General features: G+C 42.9%; 1 protein-coding gene across 1 annotated transcript in view; it reads right to left on the bottom strand.

Moving 5' to 3' along the window:
- Positions 1-12,787, bottom strand: part of LOC311106568 (collagen alpha-1(XII) chain-like) — a gene marked incomplete at its 5' end in the record, with an annotated part of 88,539 nt that overhangs the window by 72,636 nt on the left and 3,116 nt on the right. Inside the window, 11 exons of the mRNA XM_084148948.1 lie at positions 981-1,253; positions 2,222-2,497; positions 2,616-2,894; positions 6,410-7,012; positions 7,127-7,417; positions 7,598-7,771; positions 8,351-8,515; positions 8,687-8,947; positions 10,234-10,293; positions 11,694-11,837; positions 12,113-12,229. Coding sequence (XP_084005074.1) covers positions 981-1,253; positions 2,222-2,497; positions 2,616-2,894; positions 6,410-7,012; positions 7,127-7,417; positions 7,598-7,771; positions 8,351-8,515; positions 8,687-8,947; positions 10,234-10,293; positions 11,694-11,837; positions 12,113-12,229 — 2,643 coding nt within the window. The remainder of the gene's footprint in view (positions 1-980; positions 1,254-2,221; positions 2,498-2,615; positions 2,895-6,409; positions 7,013-7,126; positions 7,418-7,597; positions 7,772-8,350; positions 8,516-8,686; positions 8,948-10,233; positions 10,294-11,693; positions 11,838-12,112; positions 12,230-12,787) is intronic.

The raw sequence follows: 12,787 nt of genomic DNA, 5'->3' as shown, positions 1-12,787 counted from the left end.
GATGAGATGTTCTCAGCATAAGACTCCTCTTTTGTTCCTTCCTACTGCATTGCATGTATGACTGTTGCAAAACAGTCTAACAGAGCCTAGTGATTCTGCTTTATGTCAGCTCTGATGCCACTTCAAAGTCCATTCCATTGACGGTGAGCCACAGTGGCTAGTAAAGAACTAGGTGAGCACCACTAGGTGGGATACAGTAGCTGTGTTATTGTGGCAGCGCTCCGGGGCAAACAGCTTGACCGCCAGCCACAACACAAGCACACAACATGATCTCCAGCCTCCAGAGGGATGGAGCTGAGCTGACTAAAACAGCTATAGGAAAACCAGATGGCTGACGCTAAAGCTGTCTCTCTCTTTCATTGCTGTCTGTCCAACCCAATTGGTCCCAGGGATTCGCACAGTGAAAAAGCTGAAATTCACTACTTCATTCATCTGCTTGCTCTGCCCTCATATTTAACCTCACATTGAAGTTGTATACTATTTTATTTTCAGGACAACCAGGGCTACAAGTAGAACACAACAGTTGCATTCATGAGTTTTATTGACAAATGTCAATTTTTAAAAAAGGTCTGCCAAGCAAAAACCTGATAAATAAATGCATTTATAAGAATGCTAAAAGTACAACAAAAAAAATTCTCTGGAAATGAATATTCAGCTAGTCAGTGACAACTATGTGGAGTTTGTGACAGCAACTATGTGAGCTTATTACAGTATTATAGATACTATGTCCTGGGATTTCCTATGATCTTCGTAGAAGAACCCCTTACCTTCTAACGACTTTTGTGTGGCTTGTGAACATTATATAGAGCGTATTCGAGTCTCAGCTTTTCATAGTGAGGTCATAATAGTTTGTAGTTCAAACCGTTCTGACTTTACAGACGTTTTTGTGAGAATAACTGTTTTTCGGGATCCGCCCTTGTCTCACAAACACCACTCTAGCTGCACTCCAATGTACCAATTTTAGGAACGCTCTGCTTTACCTTCCAGTGTGGTTCCTTTCCCCTCCAGAGGGTCTCCTAGGCCAGAGGAGTAGCGTGCGCTGACCGCCAGATCGTACTCAGTGCCAGGCTGCAGGTTCTTCAGGAGGGTGTTGGTGTTCCCTCCCTTCACCGACACCTCCTTCTTCTCGCCACCCGCCGAAGGACGGAAATTGATACGGTACTGGAGGACGCGGCCCGGTGCCGCCGCCCACGACAGCTTCATGGTGGACACGGTCTCGTCAAAGACCTGCAGGTCACGTGGAGATCCCAGTGCTGAAAGACAAGAGGCAGGAAAAGCTATGCTGTCAATGAGGAGCCAATCAAAGTTGAAGTCGTTGTGCACATTGTAGGCTATGGCATATGACCAATTAACTGAGGTGTCTGTCCAATATAGTATGATTATAGTCTGTTATTACACAAGACAGATTGGAAAGACCACAAGTCTTCATTAATGCAAATCTTAAGTCATATAATTACAGAAACCTTTAGATTTTTGGAAAGGCACATAGCACAATAAGGGCAACATTTTAAAGAAGATTGAGGAAAAAACATAAATCCATCTCTGAAACAGCTGGGTGGTGAAAGCCAAAGAGGCACAGGCTGGGATACGTTCTACCCATTTCATGGCTCTGGAAATAAACAGCTGCCTTATTTAAAGGAGCTGGAACGTCCGCGGGCACTAACTGCTCCGAGAGCTGATAATCACTGAGAAGAATGTGGTTGCCGTGGTGAATAGGAGTAACTTTTTGTTTATTTCCGTCAGCCTCCCTTGCTCCTTTGGCTCCGGCACTGTAAACTACAGCATTACTGGGCATTATTTCACCACATATCCCACACACACACACCTTTGGTATGCATCGAAAAAATCCCCCCTTAGATTGCAACCCCTTTGTGATGTCTTCCCGCCAAAATATAATGACACAGTCATTTTGGATGGAATATTAGCTCAGTAGAACATGAAGTTTAAAAAAATAAACACTTTGTTAGAAACAAAAGGCAGGCATGTTCAGTTCACACCCCTGGAGGGATGGTATAAGAGGGTAGGATTCCTAGCCTCAGTCCCCAGCATGAAAGGTCTCAAATAGATTTCCTATAGCATAATTGGCTAAGACGTTGTCAAGCGGGCGGTGATCTTTGATTGCAAGAGGAGGCCTAGTTCGAGCACAGTGAGGGACAGGGATGTAAGCTATACTATTAAGCAAGCGCAGTGATGCCTGTAACATAAGCAGAGATCTAGTCACCTTCTTTGGTGGTGCCATCGATCTTCATCTCAGCACCAGTGCCTGACTGGTACTCTGCAGCCACCATCACACGGTACGTTGTTAAGGGGAAGAGCTCCGACAGCACGATGGTGGTCTCATCGCCGACGGTGGCTGTCTCTAGTGTTGTGCTGTCGCCCCTGACTGGTACATAGGTCAGACGGTACCGTACCACCGCCCCTGGTGCTGCCGCCCACGACACCCGGAAACTATCTGTCATTTCCTCGGAAACCCTCAGGTTACGCACTGGTCCTTGTTCTGCAACAAAGATGGTGGGGTTAGAGGTAAAAAAGGAATTTAGAGGTCATACAAATATTAGAACAGAAGATAAGGCATTGGCATCAAATTCTTTATCTGTTGGTCTGATGGTACTGACCATCTAGTGTGGTCTCGAATCCATTCAGAGGGAAGCTGTCTCCTTGGGTATACTGGGCAAAGACGTTGACTTCGTAACGGGTGACGGGCGTGAGGTGAGGCAGCAGAGTGGTGAGCGTGTCCCCGGGCAAGGACATGGACACAAAGTCCCCATTGATGTCAGCAGCTGGTCTGAACTGGATCAGGTAGGACAGGACATTGAGGGCATCGGTGTCCCAAGTGGCTCTGAAGCTCCTGGCGGCCACCTCAGAGAAGGTTAACGACCTCGGTGGGAGTAAGCCTGGAGGCGATGGCAGATGACTACGCATTAGGTCACAACACTCAGGATGCGTCCCAAGTGGCACCGTATTCCCAGCATCCCTATATGCACCCCATAGGGCTCTGGTCAAAAGTAGTGCACTGTATAGGGAATCAGGTGCCATTTGGGACGGAACCTCAATAATACTCAAACTTTATCTCTATTCCATTAGTGAAAATCTATGTATTGTTTTCTATGTGTACAGTACTCTATGTTGTCATAATATATTATATAAGGAATATATCATGAGTAATCAAACCTTGTGTGAGTTACACAATACACTGGCAGAGATGAACACCTTTCGGCCATGTAATGCAGAGCGACTAATATTTGGTATTATATTTCCACATGCAAGTCATCTTACTGCCCTGAGAGAGCAAGAGGTTTTACATCTTCTGCTAAACAGAAGATGATAACTTTGAAAAAGGGTATTGTGACACAGATGTAATTGCAAGCATTTTTTGCATACACTCGTAGGATTTTCTCTTCTACTTCTCAGGTCATTGACCAACAATGCCAAGGTAGAGTGGAGTCATTTTCAAGAGTTATTCTCTCAAATAGAAGCAGTTGATCAGAATTAGATTGACTAGATTTTAAAAAGGTGAAAAATTATGCCACAATTCATCAAATGACCCAAGTATACTGTATGATATTTCAAAACATGGTTATTTGTTCAAATTCAAGAAATCAAAAACGTAAAAACTGACTAATGTTTCGGATGTAAGTTACACATCGGAAAACTGTGCTCACTGCTTGCTGCCATATGGCGCTGTATGTAACTGTGCCAGATGTTAGCTTCACGCTCATCTGGATATATAAAGTGTATCCCACCCTAGTGTAAATATATTGGTGTGTGAATCATCAACCTGATCTCATAGACTTGAAGTAACATAGTCAACGTAAATCCGGAACACTCAATTGAGTACGATATGTTATGTTTGGTATGGTTACATAAGACAGAAGTTTACGTGTAGGGTGGTTGTTCGGGGTGGATGCGTGGTTGCATAACGCGAACGTCTAGCAACCCAAAATGTGCGTGTTCGAATCTCATCACAAACAACTTTAACATTTTAGCTCATTAGCAACTTTGCAACTACTTGCTGACTTTTAGCTACTTTACAACTACTTAGCATGCTAGCTAACCTAACCTTAACCCTAACGCCTAGCCTAGCAAAAAAATTGGAATTCGTAGCATATCATACGTTTTGAAAATTCATAACATATTGTAAGAATTGCAATTCGTAACATATCATACGAATTGTAATTTATCACATATCATACTAATTGAAGTGTACCGGATTTACTTTTACTATGTAAATCAAAGAATGCTAGAATTTACTTTTGTATTGCAAACATACTTTATCTAAGACACTTCCATTATCATCTTAGACTTTGGTAATACTGGGTGCTGGGCCATTATCTCCATTGAGAATCTATGGCATACACAAATGTCCCCCATATTTCTTGTTTGCAAGACATTCTATTTGGCTAAGAAATTCCTTTACTTACTGTAGCCTAGCGGTTAGGAGAGTTGGGACAGTAGCCGAAAGGTCGCTGGTTTAAATCCCAGAGCCGACTAAGTGAAAAATATGTCGATGTGCCCTTGAGCAAGGCACTTAATCCTAATTGCTCCAGGGTCGCCGTCAATAATGGCTGATCGCTGGCTTAGACCCCACTCTCAGAGGGTGTCTCAGGTGGAGTGGGATGCAAAAAATGAATTTCCAATTCACACATGTACAGTTGAAGTCGGAAGTTTACATACATCTTAGCCAAATACATTTAAAATCAGTTTTTCACAATTCCTGACATTTAATCCTAGTAAAAATTCCCTGTTTTAGGTCAGTTAGGATCACCACTTTATTTCAGAATAATAGTAGAGAGAATGATTTATTTAAGCTTTTATTTCTTTCATCACATTCCCAGTGGGTCAGAAGTTTACATACACATTAGTATTTGGTAGCATTGCCTTTAAATTGTTTAACTTGGGTCAAATGTTTCGGGTAGCCTTCCACAAACTTCCCACAATAAGTTGGGTGAATTTTGGCCAATTCCTCCTGACAGAGCTGGTGTAACTGAGTCAGGTTTGTAGGCCTCCTTGCTCGCACACGCCTTTTCAGTTCTGCCCACACATTTTCTATAGGATTGAGGTCAGGGCTTTGTGATGGCCACTCCAATACCTTGACTTTGTTGTCCTTAAGCCATTTTGCCACAACTTTGGAAGTATGCTTGGGGTCATTGTCCATTTGGAAGACCCATTTGCGACCAAGCTTTATCTTCCTGACTGATGTCTTCAGATGTTGCTTCAATATATCCACATAATTTTCCTTTCTCATGATGCCATCTATTTTGTGAAGTGCACCAGTCCCTCCTACAGCAAAGCACCCCCACAGCATGATGCTGCCACCCTGTGCTTCATGGTTGGGATGGTGTTCTTCGGCTTGCAAGCAACCCCCTTTTTCCTCCAAACATAACAATGGTCATTATGGCCAAACAGCTCTATTTTTGTTTCATCAGAGCAGAGGACATTCTCCAAAAAGTATGATATTTTTCCCCATGTTCAGTTGCAAACCGTAGTCTGGCTTTTTTATGGCGGTTTTGGAGCAGTGGCTTCTTCCTTGCTGTGCGGCCTTTCAGGTTATGTCGATATAGGACTAGTTTTACTGTGGATATGGATACTTTTTTACCTGTTTCCTCCAGCATCTTCACAAGGTCCTTTGCTGTTGTTCTGGGATTGATTTGCACTTTACGCACCAAAGTACGTTGATCTCTAGGAGACAGAACGCGTCTCCTTCCTGAGCAGTATGACGGCTGCGTGGTCCCATGGTGTTTATACTTGCGTACTATTGATTGTACAGATGAACGTGGTACCTTCAGGCATTTGCAAATTGCTCCCAAGGATGAACCAGACTTGTGGAGGTCTACACATTTTTTTCTGAGATCTTGGCTGATTTATTTTGATTTTCCCATGATGTCAAGCAAAGAGGCACTAAGTTTGAAGTTAGGGCTTGAAATACATCCACAGGTACTCCCTATTGACTCAAATGATGTCAATTAGTCAATCAGAAGCTTCTACAGCCATTACATCATTTTCTGGAATTTTCCAAGCTGTTTAAAGGCACAGTAAACTTAGTGTATGTAAACTTTTGACCCACTGGAATTGTGATACAGTGAATTATAAGTGAAATAATCTGTCTGTAAACAATTGTTGTAAAAGTTACTTGTGTCATGCACAAAGTAGATGTCCTAACCGACTTGCCAAAACTATAGTTTGTTAACAAGAAATTTGTGGAGTGGTTGAAAAACGAGTTTTAATGACTCCAACCTAAGTGTATGTAAACTTCCGACTTCAACTGTACATGTGTGAAATACGACAAATGTAAGCACCCACCTAATTACTATTATTATTAACCATTAGCTTCACTTGAGTACAGTTGGCCTGGGTATACTGACTAACAGAAATGACTACATCATGCAGATATAGAGAGGGTACTACTCACTTTTCTTCTTGATGTTGAGGAGCTCCTGCTCGATCCTCAGGCAGATGGACTGGGTGAGCTCGTTGGAGATCCTCTGGAAGGCGTCAAAGTCCTCCACGGTGTACACATGGGTCTCCACGGGCTCGGTAGCAATGGCTTCCAGTTCGGACCTCACAGCGTCCTTCACACCCACGGCAAAGATCTCCACGTCTGCTTTCTTCAGCTTGGTGGCCGGGTCCTTGAAGGAGTCGGATGACTTCCCGTCTGTGATGAGGATAGTGATGCGGGGGACGTTCGGCCGTGATCCTCGGTTGGTCAAGAAGATCTTCTCCCTGACGTAGGTCATGGCCCTTCCGGTGTTGGTGGAGCCGCCGCGGTAGGGGAACGTTCGGACGGCATTGACCACAGCGCTCATGTCACGGTGGGTGTTCAGGTAGAACTCAGTGTGCGCGTCCCTACTGTACTGAACCAAGCTGATCTGAATCTTGTCCGGTCCGATGTCAAATGAGTTCACCAGCACCTCCAGGAAAGCTCTGACTTTAGCGAAGTTGGACAGTCCGATACTGTATGAGCCGTCGACCAGAATGACAACATCGGCTTGCACGTCTACTCCAAGAGAACATTCTAGAAGAGGACACAAAAACATCTGTCATGTAATGACAAAATCAGACACTGAATGATTATAACAATGACTGACATACAGCATGACTTTAAGATATTGTTGTAGAGTATACTCACCAAGGGACACTTTGACTGGCTCAGTCTTCTCCATGGCCATGATGGGCTCACTGGGGGTCAGGCCCTTGAGGGCAAACAGGCTGATCTGGTACTCTGTGTCTGGAGACAGGCCCGTAATCGTCACTGAGGTCTGGCTGGCGCCTACGTACAGCTCCTGACGCTTGCTGCCGGCCATCATGGGGATCAGCTGGAGCTTGTAACCTGACACATCTCCAAAGGAAGCATCCCACGTCACCCTCATAGACTTGGAGGCCACCTCCATGACTCTGAGGTTTGATGCTGGTTCAATAACTGTAAATAAACAACCCCAACAAAGAAATCACGACAGGAGTTTGTTAGGAAATTATCATCCTCTCCCCAGCTGGAAATGTGTTGATCAATCCCCATTAATTCATGCATCTCTAATCATTTCTTCAAAGTTATCCATGCCACAACAACTTCCAACATTTGAGTCGTAAAACTGCATTTTACCTTCCTCTCCACTGACGAGCGAGTTGAGTTGATCGTCCACCCCCGAGCACACATGGGTAATGAGCTCTTTCTGCACATTTTTGATAAGGTCAAAGTTGAGGACGTTATAGACATGGGTCCTGTAGGGGGTTGAAGCCATTTGTTTTAGCTCGTCCTCATCTGCTCCTTTGATCCCTAAATTGGACAAATAGCAAAAAAGTTTTGTAAAATATATACGGTCTCTTATAAAAACTGGGGGAAATTTTCCATATCACCATTGTAATTCTGATCTCCCGACAGTTTCAGGTTTACTCATTCATAGTTAAGAGTCAAAACCAATAAAACCCCAACACTCCTTGTTAAAGTCAATGGCGGCACATGAAAATGATTCCGAATGTAGGAATTAATTGCTGCATAGTTTCTCAGGTTTGAGAGCTTATACTGAATAAAACAAGTGATCTATAAAGATATGAAATGAAGCAGGAGGTCTTTCCTTCTTTTCCACTTTTAAGAACAACCAGCTGGATTCACTACGGAATATATTAATTTTTCAAAAGGCCATGTCATAACTTCAGTTGGAAGAATGACAACATGGAAAAAATGTGTGAAACCCATTTAATACCATTCTAACTCGCAGGTTTCACGATCCTTTACTTTGTGATATGAATACTTCAACTTACTCTCATGACTATAGAATACATATAGACAGGATTAGCAGTATCAGTAAGACATAAACAGGATTAGATGATAGAAAGGTTGCCTGTAGTCACATACCCAAGGTGAAGATCTCCACCCCCATGTTCTTAAGTTGCTTGGCGATGTTCTCCACAGGGTCTTGAGACTTCCCGTCTGTGATAATCATGGCCACCTTGGGAAAGCCTTTCCTGGCACCGTTTGCCTCAGTAAATGTGTTTTTCAGCAAATAGTCCATGGCCTCACCTGTAACAATGTGGCATGACGTCCCTTTTGCTTATAACATTGTTAATTTGATTCACTCTACCAACCTTAGAGAGTTGTTAATGATGAACTACAGCTTTGTCAGTTAGTATTATGTTAATGATATGATTGTGTATTGTATAGCCAGGTACTGTACATGGGATGGGTAGGTACCTGTCATGGTGTTGCCACCCTTGTAAGGCAGTGTGTTGATGGCTCTGAGGAGTTCGCCCAATTTCATGTGCTGGTTGAGGTTAAACTCTGTCTTGGTATCAGTGCTGTACTGGACCACGCCCACCCTGGTCTTGTCCTCCCCAATCTCAAAGGCCCCCGCCATGGCAGAGATGAAGTTACGGATGTATTTAAAGTCTCTTCCAACGCTCCATGAACCATCAACCAGGAACACCAAATCTGCGATGGCACTGAATGAACACTCTGGGGGAGAAGGAGTGGTAGAGGAGAGGAGAGAAGGAGAGAAAAAAGAAAATGAAAAAAGTAGCATACACTGGAAAAATGGGAGAGGCAAATTACTTGACCTGAAGTCAAATTTTGTAGAGAGAAGCATGTCCTGTTTCCATATCTTTACAAGTCCCAGATAGCCATATCATTGACCAAAGAAAACAATGTGAAGAGTACTGTTGGGCAAATATATACAGTGAAGAGTGAAAGCAGCCTCCAGGTGCAAACTTTGGTCCAGCGTTTTAACGTTATTGTATGAAGAAAACAAAGAAAACGACCCTCTTAACACTCGTATACTAGACAGGAACTATGGAATATCAATTCATATTTCTTATTGGCAAATGCAAATGCTCAGATAGGACCCTAAGGTGATAATGAAAGAATGCAATGAAAATGTTGATGTTATTGCCATCCCTTTTGACAGAATACCATTGTCACTACCAAAATCATCACAAAATCAGCACTGTATTCATCAGGCTATTCATCAAGACTTTTATTTGACAGGCTGGAGGGCATTCACCATCCTCACCCTTATAGTGGGTTATGACCAGTTGTGTGCCTGAAATCAGCAGCCACATCCAGCTCAAGTGGTTATACAAACTATTAGGGTGCTACTTTGAGATATAAGCCCTCATAGTGAATACAGTCTTTGGGAACACAACGCAAGGTACAGTGAAGGTACAGTGAGTGAATAGCTTTGGTCCAGGGGGTCACCTGGAGGGTATTTTCCAGGTCTGCCTTCTGGATAGGAATAACGTCTGAGAGGTTTTCCCAAGCAGCAGTAAACATGCATCATCTGGGGGAGGCCACAGTGCTCTTGTAAAGAGCTGTATCTGTAATGGTTTCCACTTCTCTCAGCCTTGCTGTCTCAGAGCCGGGCAGGCTATACTCTTCAGCTCCAGCACCAGAGGTCCTGCCCCCTGACACAGGTGTTAGCTCCACACCCCTGACCCCCACACTGAGCATGTGCAAACTTCTTTACTTGGCATGATTGACAGCCTGACTATGACAGGCAGCTTAGCAATATAATTATCAATATTTTCGAGATTTATATAGTAAAAAAACTGATTTGGCTATACAATGGGGCATTGAACAGAATAATATGTGGAAACTCCCTCTACTGTGCTGTTGACCACACACGAATGGAAAGAGCCCAGGCACAATAAGAGAGAGAAAAAAGACTATAGCCTATGAACAAACTGGAAAATGTTGTTAACTGTTTATTCTCAGAAAAGAAAATGCCAATGAGGCAATAGACTTACTGACTGAATCTGTGACCTGTGGTTTCCTGGGACCTCCTTGCGCTGTGCCACTTGATTGGACTGAAACACAAGCAATGAGACAAAAAACAATGTGAGTCAAAAAAACTAATAAATATATTTAACCTTACCCACAACACCTTAATGTGAAAGAATCAACTAGTAGCATGTGAAAAAGATGTGACTAAACATTCCAGAATTTATACATAAAGATATACTTTGTGTATATATTTGATGAGGTTGTCTCTAATAAGATCAAATCCACTAGCGGTCACAACGAGCAGACAGGCGAAGCCAGCTCCCAAATTATAATGGACTGATGCAATTAGTTCCGGCAGTTTTCACAGTAATCTCTAAAGACCCGGACTGGGCTGCTTAGGACTATAGCATCAGATCTAAGGACCGATGCCAAAAAGGCTTCCCCACCAAGCAGTTCATATTACATTACAGCATACTTTCATCACTGTTAGACTTGTGAGGGGGGTTGCCTCTGTGTTAGGGCCATGCATTTTCATTCCTCTTTCTATACATTTGGAATCATTCACCAGTAGACTAAATCCTCAAAAAGTTATACAGTTGCACCATTGAGAGGATCCGACCGCAAGGCGCTACAGAGGGTAGTGCGTACGGCCCAGTACATCACTGGGGCCGAGCTCCCTGCCATCCAGGACCACTATACCAGGCGGTGTCAGAGGAAAGCCCTAGAAATTGTCAAAGACTCCAGCCAATCAAGTCACGATCTGTTCTCTCTGCTACTTTACGACAAGTGGTACCGGAGCGCCACGTCTGGGACCAAAAGACTCCTGAACAGCTTCTACCCCAAAGCCATAAGACTGCTGAACAGTTAATTAAACGGCTACCTGGACTTTCTGCTTTTTACCCCCTACCTACCTGTCAATCAATCCCCTAACCAAACCTACATGTACATATTACCTCAATCAATCACCCCAACTACCTCGTACCCTAGTACACTAACTTGGTACTAGTACTCCTTGTATTTAGCCTGCATATAGCCTCGTTATTGTTATTTTATTGTGTTCATATTTTCTTTTTATCTTTGTTCATTTTCTTACTTTTTAACTGCATTGTTGGGAAAGGGCTCGTAAGTAAACATTTCACGGTAAAGTCAACACTTGTTTTATTCGGCGGATGGGACACATATAATTTGATTTGAAATAAGAGGCTGGGGGCGGGGCTGCATCCCAAATGGCACCCTATTCAATATAAAGTGCACTACTTTTGACCAGGGCCCATAGGGCTCTGCTAAAAAATGGTGCACTGTGTAGGGAATAGGGTGTCATTTGGGACGCAGCCTCTGTGATAAGGGCCATGCAGTAATTCAGTGTCATTCCTCTCTCTAGTCTGAATCAATCACCAGTAGACTAAACAAGTGGCTGTGACCGTAAGTGACTCACTTCATTCACCAGTATAGTCTACATAAGATGTGATAGTAAGTGACTCACTTGTGAGCTGTCCTGAGATGGGCAAACTTTCCTCTGATCCAGAGTATGTGATGATTGTTACTACATAGTCCATGTCTGGAGTCAGATCTGTGATGGAAGTCTTAGTGGCAGTGGCGGGGAGGGATACATATTTTGTTGGTTCGTCTATGGAAATAATACAGTACCAAGTTAGGAATTAAGGGTTAGGGAAATTAACAATTCTGAATCTCAAAATAAAGCAATTTATGCCTTAACAATCTTAGGCATTGAGTGCATGAAATGTTTAATATGTGGATCCCATAATTAATTGGTGAAAACAGGAAATGTAGGTGTTTTGTCGTGTCAATGGCTGTGATTGCTTGTTGTAAACTACACAGGTAATGTTGCAGTTAAGGTAGTGAAGTTGAGAGAGATGGGCTGCAGCAAAACAGACCACCCACCTGTGTCTGAGGCCACTTGTATCTTGAATCCCTCTATTGGTGTTAGTGGCACATTCCATGTCATTTGTACAGTGTTCTCATTTAAAATCTTAAATCTCAAGTCTGAAGGTGGTTCAACTGCGAAAATAAAAAGTAGCAAACGTTAATTCCAGCATTTGCAAAATAAGTGTATTTATGATAAAACATAAGGTGTAGGTAACACATATCCCAACAATCAACACTTCAAGGTTGAAGTTATCCTATTCATTGTTGGGGCAAACAACGAGAGGTGACAACAAGGCAACATAACATTTGAGACGCGAGCAGTCATTTTGGAGAAAAATGACATTCGTTTGAGCTGTCCGACCATGTCTGTCCGACCACAGTCAACAACTCAAGCAGGAGAATGACAAAGGGTGGCAAAAAAATATCCAAGGGCACAATTATTTTGGTTTACATTGACTAACTAACATCTTGCATGCTGATAAGGTCATGCCTAAACTGAGTCAACCAACAAAAACATACACCATCCATAAAATTTGTGGAAAATTGATTTTACAATGGAGTCTTCTCATACCTTATATACCATGGTTGTGTAAAGGCCTACATGCAGTCATACATAGCCTTCAGTACATTGTTTATTTTGATTAATCCATGTGTATGACTCCCATCCATTGCAAACCTCTTAAAAGAATA

Source organism: Coregonus lavaretus, assembly GCF_964263955.1.
Source record: "Coregonus lavaretus genome assembly, chromosome: 31".
Taxonomy (NCBI): domain Eukaryota; kingdom Metazoa; phylum Chordata; class Actinopteri; order Salmoniformes; family Salmonidae; genus Coregonus; species Coregonus lavaretus.
Note: the sequence above shows the minus strand (reverse complement) of the source record. Positions and strands in the feature narration are given on the sequence as shown.